We start from the raw sequence: 24,203 nt of genomic DNA on the forward strand, positions 1-24,203 counted from the left end.
AGCCTCTTTATACCAAACATGTGGAAATGAGGATCCAAAAATTACCAGTTTTACTCTAAAAAATCTCAGTCATGGACTGCAGCCTGGGGCTGAAGCCATGGCTCATGTGCTGACTGGCAGAGCTGCTCTTTATCCTCAGGTTTCCCATTTAAAGTCCTAATCTTGAGACATTTGCACTGGTGTTTACATTTCCATGCAAAGTCACGAGGACTTTTGGGCTGCATAAACCCAGTCATGGACGCCTTGGAAGGCTTTGCTCACCTGATAAAGAGGGTTTGGGCCACAGACACCACATTCAGGAGTTGCTTTTCCACATTTGAGCTGGGAGAGGCAGGGGCTGGGGCTTACAGGGCACAGCCCCACCTTATTTATATATATTTTTTGGGTGTGCCCAGGCAGGTGGAGCTGATGTGGTAGGGTGATGGGGGTGGGAGATATCCAGCTGAGATCCCAGCTCTGTGCTTGACTCTCCTGAGTTTTCCTCACAGCCCTGCAGTTTTAACTTGGAACACCACCAATGTAAGAGAATAAAGGGGCAAGTTCCACCAGCAGTTGGAAGAATCTCCCTCACTGAGCAAGAGAATGCAAATCAGTGATGGGAAAAGCTCTATTAGCTCCTGTCTATCCAAGGGAATGCCATTCCCTGTGTTCCCCAGTCCTCAGGAACCAAGCTGAGGCACACCAGAGGCAGGAGCCCTATGAAGTGTCGGTGCAAGCAGGCACTCTGCTCCTTGGTTTTTAGAAAAGAGCTGAGATCTGGGAGGGTGCCATGTCCCAGCCAGGCAGCTCTCCCTGTGCCAGGGGATGCTGCAGGAAAAGAGGACACTCCTGTTTAGGATTCCCAGAGTGGCAGAATTCTTGGAGCAGAAAGCTGATCAGCAAAGACAGTTTCTCTTTGGGGCCAGCAAGGGGAAGGAGTGGACCAGTGCCTTTGTAAGGGTTCTTGACAGCCCCCAGGTGAAAGGCATACTTGGAATGGTTGAGGATGGACATTCTTTGCAGTTTGGCTCAGCAGGAAAGCTGAGAAGGACAGCAGGGCTGAGCCCAGGTTCACCAAACCTCCTCCTTAAGGAGCTTTTGACAATAATTATTATCTAATACAGCTAGGTATCCAAGGAGTAGTCAGGATCCACTTTAAGTATAAACAGCTGCCCTGTGGGTTTTGTAACAGGGCACAGGCTTACTAATAAACCTGGATTATCCAAAGATACACTGGTACATTTCCTGCCCTAAAACAAAGGAGAGGCAATTGCCATGAAATTGCTGTCACCTGCACAATGGAAAGAAGCAGAGCGTGGAGGGCTCTGTGGTTGCTGCAGGTGCTCACAGGCAGCTGGGCCAAAATCTCTGTCCAAATATCTCAGTTTCATTCCTAACTTGTTCCTGTTTGTTCTGCAGCAGCACTTTTCCAAAAGGAGCTCAGAATCCATCCCAAAGGCGTGGTCCTTAAAGAGGCAGATTTCTACATCAGGGTGTAGGTGCCTAACACTGCTCCCCCCCAAAAACAAACAAACCCAAGGAGTTCATATCACAAGAACCTAAGACAGACTTACTTCGAAAGATGATTGTGCTCAACCTGTGTATAAGCAAGGACATCTTGGCAAACTCAAAGAGATGTCCTAAAAAAACCAACCAAACAAACCTAAAGATATATTTTTTTGTAATTATGATGACCATGTAAAACACTAATGAAAACAGAAATAATAAAGGGCAACTCTAGTCCAGTATTTTTATTTCCAAAAGTGTGAGATAGGATTCTCCTGTTCTCTCCATCCTTCTGTTCATTATTCTTTGAGAAATCATTCCCAGAAAGAGCATCACCAAACAATCACAAGTGCCACCAGAAGGGCATCATTCTTCCCATGACAAACCCTCAGCACTCTCTCCTTACTACTAGAAATGAATCCTCCTCCACTGAGGAAACACCTCTGAGCACCACAAAAGTATGGCCCAAATAAGAAAAACTAGAAATCATAGATTTTCAAATAGCATATTTTTCTGTAGCCAAATCTTCTTTAAATTCCCAAACTGCAGCTGCTCCACCATGAAAGAGCCCAAAATTCATCACAGGCACACGGTCAGTGATGGGCTGCTCAAAGATATTCTGGGTAAGAAAGGAAACAGCAGCTCCTCCCAAGAGCAAGCATTTGACATCAACCCAGCGAGAAAGAGAGAAAACATTATTTGTTTTCATATTTCCTGAGAAAGACATTGAGGATGTAACCTTGTTATTTATGCAGGGTCAAGGTTTCATCCTAGAATTTAGGAAAGGAATTTATTTTCCCCTAAACTGTGATTAAGTTTATAAGCCTAAGACAAGTTTTGATTTTGGTTTTTTTTCTGTTTTGGTTAGCAGAATAATATTTCACTTTCTGTCTTCTCTTTTTTTGAAAGAGGAAAATGTGCTGTTCATTTATCTGGTAAATGTTTATCCATTCTGTGTTAAAAATGCCTAAACAATAGGATAAAATGGAATTAAACTTTAATATATTGCTTATCTACAAGCACTAAACCACTTAGAAAAACAATACTCTTCATGAAAAAAACCCCCCATGTTTTACCAATATGTTTTAGAAAGTAATTGTTTTGGATACACTAAAGGACAGTATCTGTTATTCCATAAACCTGTTCAAAATATGCTGTAAAAGGCTATTTACAAAGTTGATTGCTTTTTAATAGCACATACTCTATGCTGGTGGGTTTGTTAAACCAGTTTACAAAACATGTTTTTGTCAGCTACGTTTCTAGTCTCATGAACAGTCTCTACAATTTTAGGTTTGGGTGGTTTTTTTTAATATTCAAGCTCTTTGGAAATTATCTTGAAGTGTTTGCTTTTAGACATGCAATAAATGTATTGCTGATGGATAGAAAGGAAAGTTCTGACTGCAGTAATGATGTCAATATTGGTATTTTTAAGGAAGAGAGGACAACTAGCTTAATAAAAACAAAGGTATTGCAGTTCTGATTGATTTCAATTCTGACTGAGATAACAATGCTAGCAACATCCTTGGGCCATTTGCTTTACTGACCTTTTGGGTGTCTGTGGCCTGTAGCAGTTCCTGGTTTTTGTTATGATACTGCATTTGTTTGTGCTTGAGTGAATATTTAAAATATTTGAACCAGTTGAAGAGAGTGGAAAAAAAGATGTTTGATGGGGTAAAATTTTGTTTTCACACTGTCAGACTCCAGCCCAATTCAGCATCAAGGCACCTTTCCATGAGGGTGAGGATGGACAGAGGGGTGGGCACCTCACCACAGCATCCCCCTGAGCCAACACACACTTGGGATGTTCCTGTAGCTACTTGTTTTCTTTGCCTGATTTCAACACAATTTTTCATTTAGGTGAAACTAACCCTTCTTCCCTGAAAACCCTCGTCTCTTAACTGTATTCCTTCAAGAAATATTTGTAACTCAGATCAACAGTTGGAGCTCTTTATGCCTCTTCTCCTTGCAGGCTGATTTTTGCCTGTCCTCGGGACCAGAGACAGGCAGGACAGTGACTGCCACCACAGCACACCTGCAGGCAGCCCAGCAAGATCCTGCAAGGAAATTTCAAAGCACAAAGCCGAGTCTTCTTGATAAAACATCCCCCGGTGGTACCGCACAGAACTGTGTTTTGTGAAAGGCTGGATGCTCCAATGGTACTGAAAACTGGAGCAAGCGTAAATGCCGGAATGAGTTGACTCCACCCAAAGCTTTTGGAGCGCCGGTTCTCACCGGAGGAAATGCCTACAGACCCAGGTTGTCACCTGAACATGATGTTCCAGTGGGAAAAACATCATCACACCTAGTCCAGCTATGTAACAATTCCCACAGCCTCCATCGGGATCCCCCCAGGCTGCAAAACGTCTCTGCTAATCTTTACACTTGCTAATCAGCCATCAGGCTCTTAGAAAGGACTCAGCCCACGATCTTTTAAACAAGATTTAAGAAGCCAGGCAGCAAAAATCAGTTATTTGCAGAAAAATCTGTGTCTGAAATGCTACTTTTCATGGTAAAACAATGTCTTGCTGGTTTGACAGAAAGACACCTCTTGCTGACTGTGAGTCTTTAGAGCACCTATATCCTGTTTGGCTTCTCTCCTTTATGCCTATTTATTTGGGAAATTCATGGTGGGATTCCCAGAGGTTTGGATGCCGTATGGCTTATCCACATCAGTAAATAATCTGGAGCACTGTTTAAATACGGAAACACTTTGTAGCAGCACAACCAAAGGCACTGGCTGTGCTGCTGCTGTGCCTGAGGGGAAAAAGGGTGTGTGGGGAGGAAAGGGATCTCTTGGTGAAGACAGCCATTTATCTTTCATTAATCCACCAACACCACTGGGGCACGCCACACAGCTGGAAGATTTACAAATTCTGCCCAACCTGCCCTTGAGCTGGAGGCTCTTCTGGTGTGGGTTAGGATATAATTTGTTGCGCCATTTACTGACAGTTCTGCTCTCTCCTTAATTCTTAGCTGCCAAAACAAAATCTGTTTCTGCTGACCTCACAGTGTCTTGGTTTTGGGAGACACTTGGTGCTGAGCACTTCCAGCCACCACTGGTGGCAGAGGAGCCCTCAGAGCAGAGCTGCAGAAAGCAGTGTCCAACCAACTGGAAGCCAACACCTTGAGGTCAAACTGCACACCCACTGCCTGTGCACCCTGTGCCCAAGCACAGCAGGGCTCCTCCTTTTCAAGGAACACCCACAAGAATATCTTCCTCATGACTGTAGAGCCTCTAGGAGCCCATCAGACCTCCCAGCATGGTGAAAAGTGTTCTGCTGGAGGGCAGGCTGCTCCTAATCTTCTCCAGAGCTGTCACCTGCCAGCACCGTCTGGCATTGCAGGTGCCTCAGGATTCCTTCATTTTGTGTCAGTACAGCTGTCCCTCTGTGAGAAACAGCTCAGGAAAAGGAAAATTACTCTTCAGGGTATGTCCAGTGGAGATGAACAAGCAACAGCAGCTTTTTTCTGGGCTATTGCCTGCAGCACACATCACCCGCTGTGCCAGACACTGGAACTCAAATTTAAACAGATGCAAAATGACAGAGGGGGTTGTGGCAGTGATGGAGGGAGGAGCTTCTCTTCCTAGGACACAATAAAAGAACTAAAAATCTACCCTCTCATTACCCACTTTCTCCATCCTACACTGTACAGTCAAGAAGACAAAGGGTAATGAAGGACAAATAAAGTGCACAAGTGATTAATTAACACTTAAAACACTCAAAAGCAGTCATTAGAGATGTGGTTCCAAAACAGAGGTTCATGCCAGGGCAATAGTGGCAAAAAAAAAAAAATTAAAAAAAAATATAAATAAAATAAACCTATTTTTGTAATAGCACTTGAGAAATTTATGAATGGGATTCTGTGATGTGGTTGCCCGAAATAGCAAAGATTTGGACATGGTGACCCCAGGAGTTCCTGAGAGCAGCTGGCACAGAGGCCACGCGTGAACAGAGGGTTTCCCACTGTGCCCTCCCCTCTCCTCTCAGGATGGGCTTTTCCCTCTGAGTTACAAACAAAATTCAGCATCAGCATAAGGCACCTCACACTAGGACATTGCCCCCAAACCAACAACTCTGTCCAGAAACTCAGAGGGAATTTTGCAAACCCCAGTGGCCAGATGCCTCTCTTCCTTTACTTTCTTCCAAGACATATTTCCCTGGATTTCTTTTCAATTTTGTTGCTTTAGGCTGTATGCTACACATTTTTCTTGTGAAAAGATGTTTGAAACAGGATAAAGTACTCCAGGTCAGGCTTTTCCAGCCCTGAGCAGCATTACTACATGTTCCCTACACAGAGATATTGTGGATTTATGTTTAGATTATTAGTCCTAGACCCTTCTCTGAGGAACTGCCATTTAATTGGCTAATTATCCCTGCCCAGATGGAGGATTTTGCACTTGTCTGGTTCTCATCTCCAGTCCTGGGAGCACATCCTTTTCCAGGAAGATAAGCAACAAGTCTGCTTTAACAATGCAAGATTTAAGGCTGCTGGTATCAGATCCAAACCTCCACAGACACAAAAAGCTGAAGGGGGAGGCACTGACTTCACTGGTTCAAGTTTCAGGAAAGTTTTGGTGGGGCAATCTGTCATCAGCAGGCTTTATTTTAGATCTATTATCAACTGTCTTGCCATGTCCAGCCTAAAGCTGGCATAGAGGAACAGAGCTGCCATTAACCCCTCTGGGTGCTTTTTTTTGAGGAATTTGATGGAAATACAAACCATATGTGACCGTACTCAAAGCAAATGAAAGCAGTACTTTTGAGTGGCCTGACACTACCCAGATCCAATACCTAAAATTGTGGAATCAGGGCAGAAGTTTGGGTTTTACACAGTAAAACTTAGGAGGAGTAAACCTGGAGGAGATTCTTCTCTGTAAACATGAGAGCACATCTGACATGGAGATCAAAAGGAGAGCTTACACTAATTGTACTGAAAAACAATCAGTGCTCCAGAACAGATAATAATGAGAAATGAACACTGCAGGAAACTTTGATGTACTTCTTAGATAACTGTGGTACTTTAACACTGGATGCAGTTCAAACATTTAAAACATGTCAGTCTGAGATCTACATTTCAGATTGAGAATGTGTTGATGCACAAGTAGATTTTAAAATAAACACACGGTGGAGCAGAACACAAACATGGATTAAAATTTTTAAAAAAACAAACCCAAACCCCTGCTCTTCAGTTAAATCTCCCGTGTTGAAGAGGTTTTAAAACCACTTCTCCTTCACACAAGCTAAACCCTGATGCCAGATTTTACTGAAATCATTGCTAATAATTCAGTTTGCAGCCTGGATTGGTTGGGGTGCCTGTTGACTCAATGCAATTTGAGTCACAGGCACAGCCTGGATCACACTGCCAGCTCCTGCTCCCGCCAGCAGGCACAACACTAAGGGCAAAACGTGTCAGTCCTGATGGAGGAGAACACAAACCTGTGGATATTTCAGCAGGCCATTTGTCTTGCTGATGCTAATGAAGATTTCTCAGGATGGATAGGTCTGGTTCCTCACTGACTAAGCTGTGGGACCAAGCTGAAAAGGTGTTCCCAAAAGAATTAGTAGTGACAGGATGAGGAACACAAAGCAAAAGGACAGAAATTTGGAGAATTTCTAGATTCTCTAAACCCACTTCCTTACGCTCCTGTTTAGCAGTAAAATATAACACCCTTCACCCGAAAGTCATCTAAAACAAAATAAAGAACTAAAAAGACAGCTAAAGGCACAACTAAAGAGACAGGTAAAGTTTTTCTAAGACTGCAGCTGAATGAAGTACGTGGAGACAAAACACACCACAGGACAGGATAGAACCATTCCAACAGCACCATCTATCCATCCATTCACACAAGAAGTAATGTCCATGTGATACACTTCATTTTCACTCTCTGCAGCCAAGCCATGGGAAGTGGATTTTCTCAGTGTCATGATGTGACTTTTGCTGGGCATCAAAAAACACATGATAATCTTCAAAATACTGTGAAAATTCAGAAATGCTATTAACAACAAAAAGTGTTTCCCCCCGACATTTATCATTTACATTTCCTGTGCTCTGAAGTTTAAAATTCCTAAGAAAGTCCCATCTGGGGGCATGGAGAACACAACTGGACGAGGTCTATGTGCTCCACCAAAAAATTAACAAAAAGATAAATTTTTAGAGCACTCTCTCTATATAAACTGCAAGACAGCACGTGCTGCCAGGATTACCCTTCAGGAACAATATGTGCCAGCACCTATTGGACTGTTTATGAAATTGGCCATTAAATTTAAACACTTTGGAGGATGGAGAAGAGCCTGTGGCTCGCTGGTTTTAATTATTTTGCTGAAGAGGGGCTAAGAGTGTGTGTGACATCTCCAGGGATGAGCACAGCACACGGGAACAGCCTTGGACAAAGCTGCTCATGTTCCCCGTTACATCCACCCTCCAGGAAGTACAGCTTTTCAAATTTAAGCAAATTAGCCAGTGGTCCTCATTAACCTGGCCAACCTTAAGGACATTTGACCCAGGGCACGGAGTGGGGCATCAGAGGGGACACGGGGCACTCTCAGTTGCAAGCATGCACGGGCTTGCTGCCACCAGAATGTCCTGACAAAACGTCCATCATGTCATTTTCAAAACAGCTGCTGCCCATGGGCGCTGTTGGAGTGTTCAATTACATGGAATAAGCTCTGAGGGCCCAGTGCTGCTCCAGCTCCCACGCTGGGTGCCTCTCACCCCAGGTGACAGAGCACAGCTGTCACCTGCAGGGTGCCTCCTTCCTGGTGCTCACTCCATTTATTTCCTGCTGGAGTCCATCCCTGGAGTGCTTCTGGAGCCAACCAAACATGCAGCACATGAAATCCGAACATGCACCACCACAAACATTGGTTTCCTTTCCTTAAGAGGCAAAGGAAACAGCTCTCATTTTATTTTCAGGGTGCAACGGCAGCCAGCACCAAGGAAAACAGAGGCAGAAATACTCTTCTAAAGCCCTTTCAAAAAAACATTTGCCATCTGCATGCTGGATGACGGACCGTGTCCACACACTGTGTGATTTCAGGAGCAGATTTCAGGGATTTCACATTTTTGAAGCAGTCGGGAGTCAAATATTTTTTCAGCCTGTAATTCTTTCAATCAATTACTGCCTACTGGTTACAGAAATATTAGAAATCCTACAGTTCATAATTCTTAATGTCCAAATTCATTATTTGAACACATAAATCTGCTGAGACAACATGCACCTTCTCCTCTACCCTAAAAAGGATTCCTGGAGCCCACGCAGCAAACTCCCAGGCAGCAAGCTCTGCTCACATGGAAATGTTAAAGAAGAGAAACAATATCAGAGTGCCCCCTATGTTTATAATTATAGCTTTAATAACATTCCACCTCCCTTCTAATTTTTCCTCCAGGTTCCATTTTTGGCCTGTTCTCAGTGACAGCCTCTCACAGGCATTTCCAAACTACAACACATACTTTGGTGAACTATCAGTTTCACTTACTCCACACTGATTTTTACTTGATGGCAGCATTTATTTTTTCCTGGTGGGGCTAGGAGTTATTCTCTCATGAAGAATAAAGCATTTAGAGGATAAGTGCTTTCAGAGAGATTTAGCAGGTTTTAGTCATCCAGGTACACATACATCTGTTCGCTTTTACCTGGAGTTTTTGATGGGTTAAAGTTTTACATGGATAGAGGAAGGAATGACAGGATTCAAGTTTTAAGGTATATGATTGTGGAGTAAACGAGGGTGGAATGAAAGAGCACTACCAAGTTCAAGGAAAGGTAAAGGCTGCATGAAGCAGACTCAATCAATAAGTGATTGATCAAGTGTTGAAGCAAGAGAATGCTGAGGAATGGGGCAAGATCCCCTAATGAGCTAAAGCAGGTATTGCTCTAAGGTCCCTGCTCCTGAAACCACACACAATGGAAAGCAAAGCACTTTGTTGATGTAAGGGCTTGGAAATGCTGCAGTTATAACCCTCATGGGCCAAGTTCATCATTTTACTGTATAAATTCAGTGAAGCAAGGTGGGTCTTATCCTCTTTTTTCCACAGAATTTCTTCACCCTATCTCACACTGCTGTGCACCACCACTAAAATACAGAAAATGCAAAGTGAAACCCTCGTTCACACAAATTTTGACAAACCCTCCCTGCAAGACACCAGCTGGAGCAGAGCATGCTGGATTCAGAACACACTTTGGCTCACCAAAGTGTGTTCTTTTATAAAACCAGCCTCTCAAGCCATACTTTGCCAACCAGTGTGGGACCCAGAAGTTATGAATATGAAAGAAAACTCTTCAGGGCTAGGTTATCCTCCCTCTGTCTGGGTCAGACTCCTTGCTCCCTCCTCAGACATACCTGGAGGCAGCCTGGAGATCCAGCCTGCAGGAATGCATCGGTTTCCCACAGAGAATTTCTGTGCCCTCCAAACAGGGTGAGTAAATATTCCCCAAGTAAAAATTATCTGTGCATCGTGCCACAGATGTAAAACAAATCAGGCTATGTAAGACGAGAAAAGAGAGATCACCCAGAATTGCCCTCTTTCAACAGCTTTTTAGAACGATCCTGTTCCCCCCAGGTGCAGCCTCTCTGGACCACCCAGATGCTCCCACATGGGTCCCAAGAGGACTCTTACATTCCTGGGCACAGCACATGGCAGAGGGATGGGAGCAGGGGGCACATCTCCTGCATCCAAGGAACTGACACTCCAACAGCATCCAGCTGCTCTCTGCATCCATTGCTTCCTTCCCAAACATAACCAGCTACTTACCCCATATCCCCAAACTTCACAAATAACTGGCAAACTATTGATTTTTTTAAATGAAAATGAGAAAGTATCAGGGGAAAAAAAAAAAAAGGGAAAAAAAAAGAAACCAAGAAAGAAAAAGAACAGACACAAAATTAAACAATCTACCTTAAAATAAACTCTGTGGTATTATCTGTCTCTTGTCAAAAAGTTATTAGGGAATAAAAGTGACAGACTGTCTGCTAAGATACATCCCATGACCAAGCGACACACCTAAAACTTGTCAAAGACTTCCCTCTGTTGATGTGTCTGCTTATCCTTAGTGCCCACACGTGTTACATTACTGTATACTCTTGGAGGGTGGAAGCTCTTGATTTATTTCTTGCAGGGAAAGAACACTTCTTTCCCCCACCTGATTTCACCCTTCTGATGTGACAGGTCTCTGTCTGTTCCTCACATAAACCAGAGAAGTCCCAGACTAAAACCAGACTCCATGTAATTATTTTCCCTTAAAAATAAAGCCAATAAAACTGGCAAATATGAACAAATCTGGAACTGATCTATCAAAGAACTGTAAACAAATTTTCCTCCAGTGCGCATTCTTCACATTGAGGAATTACTACTGGTCAGTATTAAAACCAGACAGATGATGTGGTGCTTTGGTGAAAGAGGGGATGAAACAGCTCATGTGGACAAGTTACAGAAATGGGTAAACGAGATGGTGCCTGGGCCCAGACAGCAATTAGCTTTTGGGAACTCGGTGTCTGGTGTCCAGCCCTGCACGCAGGGCCCCTACAGAACATCTCACTTCAGAACTGGAACACCAGGCTCGGCCAGCCCCCCTTGAAAACTGGGCTTGGACCACAGCTTTGATGTGGCTGTGCACTGGGTACGTTCCCATGAAGTTTTAATTCTTGTTAAAGCTGTGGGAGGCTGGAGCAAGGACACCAGGAGGGCTCAGGAGAAAAGTGCTGCCGTGGGGGCAATCCGGAAAGGGTTTCCTCTGCAGTGTAATCAAAAACATTCAGAGGGATTTAAAAACTGTTTGCAGATGAATATCTGCACTTTTTTTTCCTGAGAAGAAACTTTGAACGAAAATTAAACTGAGCAAATAAAGCAAGCTAGAGCTATTGAAATAGAAAGTGTACGGATCATGGGAAGGGGAAAAGAGCAAGAGAAACGCTTCACACTGGAAGGTACACCCAGGAGAACAAGTACACAAGAGTCTGAGTCTGAGCAAGAGCAAACTGTGTGTCAGAAACCAGTCTACACCACATCAGCTGGACAGGTGGAGAGAGATCTTACCTGTTAACATTGCTAAGATCAGATTCAGCACAAAAATTCATTTTATTTCTTCATTATCTCTTCTTGGGGAGCCATTGAAACTCTCTTTTCCACACCATGAATATCTACTTTTATTACATGAATATCTACTTTTGTTTGCTTTGTCTCAATGCAACCTGAGTGATGTCACGGTAGCCCAACAACAGCAAAATGTTTCTTTCCCAATGCTGTGAGGAATCCATAGGACAGGGTACCAGAATTCCCTGCCTTCCTGGACTGCTCCTCAGAGCATCCCAACACCAACACAGCACTGCTTCACGGGATTCTGTCACCCAGTGGTATTGAGCCAGCCAGAAAAGAAAAGTGCCTTCAAACACGCAGTGAAGAAAAATCCCTGGCCTTCCCAGAAGGAAGTGCAGGGGGCAGGGCAAAGCTGAACCCTAAAAAAACCCAGGTCACAGAGGGTTTTGCCTTTTAATATGGTTTAGATTAAAATCCTATCTGTCCCCACAGCTTTGATGAAAGTCTTGTTTTCCGTGTCAACCGAAAGCAATGAACTAAAACAAAGAACTTGACACATGTACATGTCTCCAATGTACAAACAACTGGCTGTTTCCATAGAAAAACCAGAGAACAAACTGAAATAACTCTAAAAAAATGAATTCCTGATCTTGTAATAAAGGCCACATGGTCTGCTCAAGTGAGCGCAGAACCGGAGAGGCAAAACTGATCAGTTTTACCCAAACACCAATACTGATTTCATCTCTTACTTCATCTCTTCTTCATCCCAGGGCACATTCCTGTAGAAACTGCAGGACTCACCTCTTACTCAGCAGAGCATTGGCAGAATTAATTATTGAGCATTTAATCAAATCAAACAGTGAATGAACATACCCTGGAGTACGAGTGATGGAAAACACAAAGCAAACCCAACATCATCGACTGAATTTTTGTGGTTGAATCCAAATCTCTTATCTGTACTCACTGGAACCATTCTGGTCTGGGCTGCACACAAACTTCTTTTGTACACCAGAGTCAAACACAGTTCAACAAAGCAGAAAATCAACAGAAACACCATTTGGAAGCTGGATATTACAAACAACTCTTGCGAGATTTTAATACCATCAGACTCTAGATTTTGCCCTGATTTGGGAATAAACTGATATTCTGAACCCCATCTTACAAATCCCACAAGCCCAAACTCAACCTTGCCTCCACTGAGTGCCACTATCAGCAAAAGGTCACTGATAATAATGCTGGCACTGTAAGCTCAAGCAAGGAGTAGTACTGGCAAAGGCTTTGGATTTGAGCTGAAAACCCATTTAGTTAAGAATATTTTACCATGGAAAAGCACGTGGAAACAGAAAATAAGTTAAAATGATAAAGAGACCTGAATAGAAAACCCATGGTTATAAATGGAACAGTCACTGTGAGCAGACAGTTCTGTACATCCACATCTGTTCCAGTTCAAAGCAGTTCATGTGAACCAGGGGAAGGAACTATTTTTTTCTTCAGTGCTGCAAACCTATCTGCAGCCTGGCCAGGGCACAGGGTAGGAAGAGGGAGAAACCACCATCACTGGCTCAATCCAAGTTTCAATGAGATGGAGCTGCCACCAACATCTCTTCTTGCCTTTCCTTATTTTCCCTCCCATATTGAAACACACTTAGAAGAGAACAGCAACATTTGCAAACACTGGTGGCAATTAAAGCCTTTTGTTTTTGCAAAAACCAGGCTTAACAAAAGCTCTGTTTTTGTTCCTCTGCTCACAGATAGTTTCTGCTTCACAACTGTCCCTTCTGGGGCCGCTTTGATGATAACGTGGGAAAAGCAGGCAGAACAGTTAAACAGGGAAATAAATATATAAAAATATATTTTTATATATTCCTGGCTGCTCCAGGACTCATTCAGGTTCCAGAAGAGCTCAGATTTCGTGCCAGTGGATAGCTAAAACATGTTATCTACCCAGTTTGGTCTTGTTTCTCTAATATCCTCTTTTCTCCTTCCTTTGAATCTTAAAATTGATTTTTTTTTTAAAAAAAGTAACAAAGTAACAAAGAAAGCAGTGGCAACAAAAATGGGGTGCGAAGAAACAGAAAGAGCACTCAAAAAAGGGTGAAAGCTGGACTTAGATCCCTGTTTTGCTCTGACAGCAACACCATACTTCAGAGGAAAGACACTCCCCGTAATCATCTGGTCATGAAAAGTATTTATTTGCCTACTTATATTATTAAATGACTACATACATACAATCCCTGGGATTTAAAAGCCTTTTTTTTTTTTAACATTAGATCGTTCACATTGAGGTTGAATTATGTTTATAGGGTCCCTGAGTTAATTTGCCACAGGAAAAACATGAAACTTCCTGCAAACAACTCCGCTCCTGATGGAAAACCCACTCAAGTCAGTCAATACTGAGTAATTGCTGGACTGAAATCAATCACAAGCTCCCAGGAACTGCTTCATCTGGGTTTTGCTTTACAGATTTAGTGCTGTGACTGACAAGGAGCTGAAATCCTCAGCTCCCATTAGACATTGCTTCCGAACTGGATGGCAAAGCCTCCACTGGAGCAGAGCGCACGAGAAGCTCCCCGAAAGGCAGAGATCTCCCACTTCAACTAAAGAATCCTAAAAAACCCTTACACAGATGCACAGTGAGTGAAAGGGCAGGGCTGGGCTGTTCAGTGCTGCCCATGCCAGGTGGAGAAAGCACTGTGGAGGGTGGGAAGCTGCTGCAGATTTCCTTTGGACACAGAGGCATGGAAGCTGTCGGAGCACATGGGAGGGTCTCCTGCTCAGCTGCCCACTTGCCACCAAAACCAGGGCTATTTGTACACTTAAGTGCTTCTCTGGATGAGGGCCAGAGGGCACAGGGAATTGCAGGACACAGCCCCCAGGAGCTATTCTGAGAAAATGTACTGAAGAGGGAGAAAAAGGAAAGCTTTAGTTAATTTATATTATCAAGACAACAAAGGTCTTGTTTTGGAAATGATAATCTGGTTCTTTTAACTGAGAGCTTCTTAGTAAGATGCTACAAAGAGAAGCTTTAAAAATTAAATTAATTCATCTGCCATTTAGGAACTATTAGCTTTAAAAGGCTTAGAGTTGATTGCTATGCCTCTGGTATGTAATGATGTTTAAAACCTAAACCAAAACCTGTTTCTGCTCTTCCTCTGATAATTAGTAGATGGTCTCTGGTTTTCATTATCCAACCATTCATTTATATTGTTAGATGGGCTTAAATGGTTACGATTAATCAAAAATACTTTATCACAACAAACAAAAAGACAAGTCATTATGGCACTGTAAGAACAGAGCACAATTTCTCTTGCTGCCAATGACTTGTCATTATTTTCAGCATGTTTGAGAGAGCAGATTCGTTCTCAAAAGAAAAGGATCAGCTGCAAATTTACAAAATAAGCGATTTAATTTTTACAGTGTGATGGCACTCCTCAGTCCCCTACAAAGTAAGCAGCAGGGTGAATAAGCACAGCCCGAAAGTTCCAACTCCATTTCTGAAGTAAGGAGCACTGAGAACAGTTTTACCCTGTGTGATCTGGGCCAGACACAGAGCACTCTGCTTCTTCCTCACCTACACAGTGCACAGGGTCTTACCCTGGGCAGATGTTCTCTTCTCTCAGCTGGATCCATTTCAAGTGAACTAAAATGATAGTTCTTGTTCTCTGCTGCCTGTCAAACCCATAAATTCAACATATTCCTTCTTGTCATATGACAGAAGTTCTGCAACTTGAATGCAATGCAAATGGGGTGATGGGCTCTCATGAAGTCTCCCTAAAGTTTGTGAAGTCCTCCAAGATCTGTGGATACAGACATATGTTCTAAAGCATATACAAAAGGGCTGGGACATGATTTTGGTGTTCAGCCTCTTAACCTGGGAGTTAAAGGAGGATCTCCTTCGTATCGTTGAGTACAATTGTTCAGAAACAGGATCTGTTCCTTTTCCAAAAGCCCAAACATCATCTAACACCTCAGGGCACATGAAGTCAAATATTTCTCCAAAATGACTGAATGTGAATTCCGTAGCACAGGAAGAGTTGTCTCTGTTAGCTGAAGTGTGTCCTGGCAAGGTACCTCAAGCTGCTCTCCTGTGCCTTCAGCTGGCCTCAGCTTTCTGACAAATGGATTATTGACAGCAATAACGATTCAAAGATGAAATAACATTTCAAATCCATGTCCCTGTCAATGTCCATGCTGTACGCTAAAAGACAAATTGTGGGAGCCTGCAAACAAAACCCTGCTAGTACAGTGCTGATACACAAAACCCCAGAAACCTTGAAATGAAAGTTATGGATTACTCAATTCACACCCTCTGTACAATCAGTTATGCTGATTAAAAAAAAAAAAAAAGAAAAAAAGAAGGGGGGGGTATGTGGACACTCACTCTTCATTATTCTGTTTGCCACTAAGAGAGGTACTCCCAAGATATAGCCTGGCAAAGGAAATGATGCTCAGCATGTTTTAACTTAGATTACTCACCATTTTTAATGAGTGAACAAAATTACAGCATCTTCTGCTACTGTTGTACAGAGGCAGCCTTAAATTTCACCCAAAGGAGAGCTCTACCTAAAATTCCTGATAACAGTCATTTCTTTTCAGATCTGTTTAATTCAAATTTATGGTTGGTTTGGGGCAGAAACATGATGAACTGACTGTATGCCCTAGGAGAATAAATTTGTGAACATACATTGCTTGAGCTGATTAAAGAAAAGCAAGTGTTGCTTTGGATGTTGGTCTGATGAACCTTAGGGATAGTGTGAGAGGAATAACTGACTGGAATCTCACTTTGATTATTTTTGTGATCAATTAACCTTAAGAATTCCGCTTCTAATGATTTTTTTTTAACTCTTTGCACAAGGTTTTTGAACAAGCTGCAAGGTCCTACCACATTGGAGGCAGATGCAGAAAGCAGCTTTTCCCTACATACTGCCCATGCCATGTGTGAGAGCCCTGAGGCACAAGCCCAGAGCCAGCCTTTTCCCTCACTGACCCCGGAGCTGCAACTCCTACACCTGGCGAAAATCCTGGAAAAAGCCTGGCTCCACATCCTTACTTTGTGACTCAGGCTCATTTCTGTTTATACTCTTGTGAGCTGAAGAATGATGATGACTAGTAGCTATATAGATAAATAAAGTATATTAAGTCACAGGAAGTAAAAAGGGAAAACCATTAATTTATTTTTAGAAACCTGTTCTTGCCATTCATCAGAAGAAGAACATCCAAAAGTCTGCAGTGAGATACAAGCATCTGGATGGGGTTTGCTGACCACATACCAGCATTCAGACTACTCACAGAGAAGCATTTGCCTTCTTTAGACCAGTCCCAGACTCTGTGCCAGGAACACAGGATACGGACAATAACGGAGTGGTTTCCACTAGCAGGACAGGGTGCTGTCACCACAGAGGCTACAGCTGCTTGGTCTCCCTCTGCCAGTGGTCCTGCAGTAGATTCCTCCCTCCAGATGCACCTTGGCACCAGCTAGTACATCACAAACTAGGAAATGAACAGGAAAAGTGTGTGCTGTGCACACACCTTCCATCAGCAGTGCCCACACCAGGTCAAACACCAGGGAAAACGTCCCGAGCTCCAGACTGACTTCTCCAGATGGACAGCCCAAGGTCCTGCACCCCGGCTGGGGCAATCCCCAGATCCAGGGAATGGACTGAGAGCAGCCCTGAGGAGGGGGACTCGGGGCTGCTGGCTGAAGAGAAGCTCAACTTGAGCTGCCAAGGTGCGCTGGCAGCCCAAAGAGCCAAACTTGTCCTGGAGTGCCACAAAAACAGCATGGCAAGCAGGATGAGGGAGGGGATTCTGCCCCTCTACTCTGGAGCACTACATCCAGCTCTGGGGCCCCAACATGGAAAGGATGTGGACATGCTGGAACCAGTCCAGAGGAGGCCGTGGAGATGCCCCAAGGGCTGGAGCCATCTATGGAGCCAGGCTGGGAGAGCTGGGGCTGTTCAGCCTGGAGAAGAGAAGGCTTTGGAGAGACCTTAGAGCTTCTTCCACTGCCTAAAGGAGCTCCAGGAGAGCTGGAGAGGGACTTTGGACAAGGGCATGGAGTGCCAGGACAAGGGGAAATGGCTTCAAACAGGGAGGGCAGGTTCAGATGGGATACTGGGAAGGAATTGTTCTCTGTGACCGTGAGGCCCTGAAACAGATTCCCAGAGAATTTGTGGCTACTTCATCCCTGGAAGTGTCCAAGACCAGGCTGGACAGGGCTTGAAGCAACCTGGGATAGTGGAAGATGTCCCTGCCCATGGCAGGGGGTGGAACAAGACGATCTTTAAGGCCCTTTCCAACCCAAACCACCCTGGGATTCTGTGACCGTGGCTATGCTAATCAAAACCAAAGACGTGATTAAATCTGGATCTGGATGCTCACCTCCCAAACACTGAGTGAACTCAGGACACCCACATACTCCTTGCTTCCCCTCCTCTTGCTGGTTTGCCAAAACAGCACCAATCCAACAGTGGAAAACCTTTTGAGGCCAACAGCGCCGTGCCGCACTCGTGATTGAATTTAACAGGATTTGCATAAAAGCTTCCATCTCTTGCGGCCCGCAGAAGTTATTTTTTTTCTGGGCAGTCATACCACAAGCATAAAGTCACACCATATTTTGAATCTTTGCCTTCCAAAATCCGGGAAGAATTGCAAGGCGGGCTCATTGACATGTCTTGTGATGTGTGGGCAGCCAAGATGCCAAAGCTCAAATGGTCAGACACAAATACACGAGAGGTTTTTCTCTGACTGTTAGTGCTGCTCTGGACAAGTGTCTTTAACTACCCTCACTACAAAGTAGTAAAAACCCTAACACTTTGAATGATGCTTAGTCTTGAAACTTCTACTTTGGCTCCCTTTCCACTTCTTAAGAAAAATTATAGAACTCCTACAGTACCATGTTGAAAAGTAGAGTTTTAAAATGTATTCAGAGTTCATTATTTTACCTCCATGATGTCACTGAAGTCACTATCTGCTCACTTTTCCTATTCAATTTTTAACAGTCTGTCCTGAATCTGCTCTGAAAATGTAATTTAGCTGCTAGACTTTTCCCTTTTTTCACTAATTGAATGTTGTGAAATGTATTTCTCTCTCCCTGGCACATTTTCTCTTAGTAAACCTTACTTATCAACACACAGATCCCTATTGCACATTGCGAGCTTGATCTGCAAGCAGGGTATCAGCTGACGTCAGTGAAGATGTACAAGGGGCACCAAATATTTTGCAACGTGTTTAGAAAACAGAGATTTTTTCTTGTTTTAGTCTGTACTCATCAGGATACAAATAGAGGGAGAGGTAAACCAGCAGGACTGGGAGCCAGGAATACATAACTCAGATGGTTGTGTATCACTAATGATAATAATTTATAGGCGATGAAAAGAGCAGGTAATGTCTGCTAACCACTTAGGCTTTTCATAACAGGGTTCAGGTTTTAAAACTCCCACAGAGCACTTACAGTTGTGTGGAAAAAGTCATAGGTGCTTGTGTCAGTTTAAAAAAAGAAAAGGTTCTGCCTTTCAGAGCTGCAGTCTGAAAGGCCATCTCAGTAATTGTATACATTATTAATGTACCACTGATAGGAATAAGAATGTACATCCAGGTCCTTGCACAGATAGAGAGCTGCCAAGAATAAATCAGATATGTAGATAAGGTAAGCAGGCAAAGATATTAAAGAGGAATGGCACTGGGTCTGGTGTTACTGCTATCTTTCCATCAGTTCAAATCTGGAAAGAGTTTCTGTAATGGCTGGAAGGACACACTGCCAGCAGAAGGTTCAAAAAATGTGAACTGTGGGAGTCTGAAGGAGACAGCAAACACTGGCATGTGGGCCAGCCACAGAGGAGAGGCAGGGACAAGCCACTGGAAAGAGCAGAGGAAGCTGGAACGTGGAACACACAGAGCAGCATAAAGGGCAGAACAAAGGTGAGGTGAGGACGGAGCGGGGACACGAATCAGCTGCTGCAGAGAAAGGCTAAAGGATGCAGGGAGGTTAGGGGGCAGGGAGAAGGGCTGGCCCTCCCACCAGGATGCAGTAGTACTTTCAGAAATAGAGGGATGAGGGATACAAATCAAAGGCTAAACCAAATAAATAAGTCTATTTCACTGAGGGCATGTGGGCTCGGCCAGGACGCAGCCTGTGACTAATGCAGGCCAGCAGAGGAGCTCTGCTTCCTGTGCATCCCGAGCCTCCCGAGCCAGGCAGACATTGTGGTTGCTGCTAAAAGACCCACATTGACCATAAATTACTTTGCAGGAACAATGGAGACACCACTATCTCTGTGGTCTTCAAAGCACCAGAACAAAGTGGCGCAGTGTTAGTGGCATTGCTCAGATCTAACAGCTGGCACAAGATGACTTAGCACCACTGAAAATAACCCAGTGACACAGCCCCAGCAAAGCTGCCAACCCCTGAAAATTTGTCATTTGTAAAGCCCCCTCCCCTTGGGATTTGTACCTATGACAGAACTGTAAGTCTTGTCCTGATCTCCAGTTTGGCTGCAAACATGGGTGAGGTTGGGGAGGTGAATAACGCCACGCCAGCTGAACACCTTCTGCAGTCTCAGACATCATACAGAGCTCTTTCATCCCACTTTGCTGACTTGGCTTGTGTAATGAAATGTGAGGCTGTGAGCAGACAGGCTTTGTCAGAATCCCTGAAAACACTCACAGGGAATAAGGAGAGTGGCGACTTCCATTCCTGGAGCTCACTGAACCAGTGGTGCACCTACGCCGTGACCCATCAATTCTATAGGAAATGCAAGTTTTGATAGTGTAGATGCTTCAAATTCCCAATCATCTTGCTTGAGGACATTGCTAAGGACTTCGGACAGTCTTTCCTCTGGAGCCTGCTGGGTGCCTTTGGCTTTCCCAGATCTCATCCCTGTGCTGACTGCCCTCTGTGGCAAATGAGGATATTAGCAGAGGAATCGGCAAAGATTCACGAGTACCTGGACAAGAGGGAGCAGGCTGCTGAGCTCTGTGTGGAAGCTGAGGGGATCTCTTTTGCCCAGACCTGGTTGTACAGCGTGACTGATACAAGCACCTTTTCAGCACTATGATCTCAGTGAGAACAGCTCCTTCCTGCTGGAGAGGTTTCTGGTCAGGGCTAAGATCCCAGGGGACCTCACCCAGGACCCAGCTGTGTAAGATGCCAAACGTGCCCCGGTTAGTGCCAAGTATCCCCAATAAAACGGGAGTGGGGCCAAACTTGGCTTTCATCAGCCTTTCACACAGTAAAGTCCTCAAGCTTCTCATGCCTATCACAGCCCCTTCCTTTCCTCCTCTCCCCATAGTGATCCTAATTAAAAGTGATTATTTTCCAACCACAGCACATCCCCAAGCATTTCCTTTTCTCAAAACTGCCAGAACTCAAAGGGTGCCATTCGAGTCAAAAGGGACATTTTTCCCTTCCCGATGCCAACAAACACTGCTACTTCCCAGGGTTACTCTGCTGCCTGCCTTCTGTTTTGGCACGTTGCTTTCCCCCATATTTCACATCACACACCCGTGCAACCCTCGGCGTGTGGCCCCAGGGCTCCCCACCGTCCTCCCAGCACACGCACCACACCTGACTCCACGATGCCCCATTTCCCGCTTTCCCTGATGCCCTGTCGGAGCTCCCAGTGACTGCCAGGCTGTCCTGCTTGCTGCCAGCCTGGGGCAGGACAGGGAATGCTTCCCGTGGCACATGCCTGCAGCCCGGCACTGAGTCAGAGCCGCTGCCCTGGCCGCGTGCACACTCACCCCCAGGAATTAATAAGTTATTACGACAAATTAAAATATTAAGTTAATGATGTGCATGACTGCAAGTTACGGAGCTGGAAAAGAAGTCCTAATTAAATCAATACAGTTATTAGTCCCTTGTCATCTCTGATTAATTATTAGCTTAATATGCTCCATCATTTTCACTGTTAATGGAAAGAGCTGCAGTGCTACCAGGGGAAGCTGGGCTGTACACACCAGAAACCTACAGAGACATTCTGGAACTCCCTGCTCTGGACTGAACAAGGCCTTTCAGAGAAGAGAGGAAGAAACATTTCATTTTTGGGGGTGCTGCTCTGACAGCATTTAAGTTTGTTGTCAAAGGGGGCAGATGTTTGCTCAGGGGATTTTTGACTGCTGAAAGGTTAAGGGGTAAAGACTTGACTTCTAAAGCTGGGCTCAGTCCTGGGCACTTGTCCCAGTGCCTCCAAGCTTTTCTCTGCAGTGACAGGGTATCACCACAGCCCTTTCAGGAGCCAACATACCCCTCCCTTGCCCCAGAGCCCACCCCAGTTGTGACCCTTACCCCATCCTCACCAGATGCACTTGTTACCCCATGCACGGAGAAGGGGTGGGCACCATAATAATCTGGCAGGCATCAGCTGTGGTGCCTGGCTCCTCAGGGCACAGATGTAGCTCAGGACACCTGTCCTTTCATGCCACCGACAGGGCCAAAAATAACGTGCTGAGCTCACTTTTCTCCTTGGAAGTGATAACTGAAACAGTACTTTGGATTTAGGCAACAGATAGTATCTACCCGGAGCTCAGGGGAGCACAGTTTGCCTTTTGCTTTGCTGTCTTCCATCATCCTTTCACTGCACCCAACTTTTTCCTAACTCCTTGCAACGAGCAGGTTTCCTTTGCTGTCTGCAGGAGTATTTTTTTGAGTGCAAAATCTTCAAGGATGGGTTTTCATGCATCTCTCCAACAATTCACAAAGTGAATTTGTACCACAAATGCTGCTATGTCATTAGACGGGAGCTTTGTTTTAGAAACAGCTTTTACAAACAAGATCTTTTGGATAGGTTATCAACAGAAATACAAACACATGCTGCTGAGAACAAAACTGCTCCTTGAACTTATCAGTGAAGCTGTTCATGCTGCTAAGGGGTGATTCAGTAAATTAAATAATGTCACTGTAAAAGACTGCTTCTCAAAGATAAAAAGTCACTCAATTTCTCAGGACTCTCACCACCCTATTGCTGCGATTACCTCCTGATAAATTGCCACCTGCCCCATGAGTAATGGTAGTTCCCAGTGCCATTTTATCATTTAGTCCTCTTGCTGATATCTCTGTTAATGTACTGCCACAACACTTCAGCTTCCCATGATCTACTTGCCTTCCACTGCAGTTGTGCAAATTTGGAGCTCCTTATTTCCAGGAAGAAGTTAAGGTGGGACAACCAGTGTCATGCAGAAACCCTGTCCCTGCTCCTTACATATAAAGCCCACCTGTTTTGTGTCAGACATCAAAGAAAAAGTTTCAATTCTGAGCGCTCTGGCCAGCCTAGGTTTGATGAGCAAACAGCATTTCTTCTAGAAATGGGCTGAACTCCAGTGAAATATTTGGCTATTTAATGAGCAGGCTCTAGGATAACGGTTTTCGTGGGAATCCAAAAAGAGGGAGTAAAGGAAAGGGCTCCCCGCGCTATTCTTAGCTGCAAACAGCTAGATTTGGAATTTTGATTGTAAAGCATGGAATTTATAAATGGTGCCATGCTAAATTTACTTCATTTGTATACAATTCAACCGGATAATCAGAAGTGTTCCAGCATGTTCCTGGTTAGCATCTCGGTTCTGGTTTTATTGTCTCCAAGCTGGTAGAAGAAATGCATTCAGTAAATGGTGCTTGCAAAATTTGTGTCCCAGTGCGTGTGCACGAAGGTTTTTTATACAGAGATTTTATATAAATGTGCATGTGGGTGCACATGCATGCACACAGACACTGAGCCGTGATTTATTTAGAGAGGGAAGCCAAGGAAATTCCCACCCCCTACCATTTAAACGATCTGCTCTTTGGCTCCAAACATTCTGCAACTTCTCAGCCAAGGAATGTATTTTCCCCTTCCAATATATATAATTTATTTTGCTGAACACATTAGTTAATGATAGTGAGATACATGATTTAGTCAGTTCTGTAAAAACATTACTGACAATCTCAGACAGATCCATTTCATTTAGCAAGTTGGGTTTTTTTTTAGCTCGTCTTCCGCAGCACGGTGTGAATTAACAGCAATCATCAACTCAAGGATTTGTCACATATACTTCGTACTCCGGCAATTTTTCATAATTAGATTGGCTTCCCGTGGTTAGACGAGCTTTTAATTATGATATTAATATAGGTTAAAAGGACTTTACACTGTTTTACGCTTCGGGCGGCGGGAGGGGGAAAGCGGGAGGTGGGCGACGAGCTATTTCATTTCACCGGTACTCTGCGGCCATTATTTCTGGATTTTTAAAAATAGTCGATGAAACGCTAATAATAAATCCCTTATCGGGGCGGCCGGGGTGGCCGCCCGCCGAGCCCGTCCCCGGCCGGGCAGGAGCGCGCCCCCATCCCGCACCTTCCCAGCGCGGCGGCGGCCGACACTTACGCGGTCCCCACGGCGCGGCGGCCGGCAGCCTGCGCAGGTGGATCTCATCCTTCTCCATCGCCCGTCCGAGCTCCGCAGCCCGCCTGCCACTTGGTACCAAAGTCAACTTGCCAGGATCCCTCCTCCCGCCGCTCCTCCTCCTCCTCCTCCTCCCTCGTCCCCCCCCGGCCGGGGCGGGCGCGCTGCTCCGGGAGCGGCTCCGCGCAGCGCCCCGCCGCCCCCGGGCACACTTTAAATACGAGCGCCGGGCGGCGGCCGGCCCGGCCCGCCGGAGCGCGGCCCTCCGCGGGGAGCCGGCCCTCCTCCCTCCCGCCCTGCCCTTCCCTTCCCTTC

General features: G+C 44.7%; 1 protein-coding gene across 3 annotated transcripts in view; it reads right to left on the bottom strand.

Moving 5' to 3' along the window:
- ANO1 (anoctamin 1) overlaps positions 1–23,991 on the bottom strand; it is a 71,322-nt gene extending 47,331 nt beyond the window's left edge. For all 3 annotated transcript variants that reach the window (XM_041459202.1, XM_041459201.1, XM_041459200.1), the window contains exon 1: positions 23,871–23,991. In XM_041459202.1, the coding sequence (XP_041315136.1) occupies positions 23,871–23,928 (58 nt within the window). In that variant the 5' untranslated portion in view covers positions 23,929–23,991. The remainder of the gene's footprint in view (positions 1–23,870) is intronic.
- Positions 23,992–24,203: the final 212 nt, after the last annotated feature.

The sequence above is a fragment of the Pyrgilauda ruficollis genome, unplaced genomic scaffold (assembly GCF_017590135.1).
Source record: "Pyrgilauda ruficollis isolate IOZ18807 unplaced genomic scaffold, ASM1759013v1 scaffold132, whole genome shotgun sequence".
NCBI lineage: Eukaryota > Metazoa > Chordata > Aves > Passeriformes > Passeridae > Pyrgilauda > Pyrgilauda ruficollis.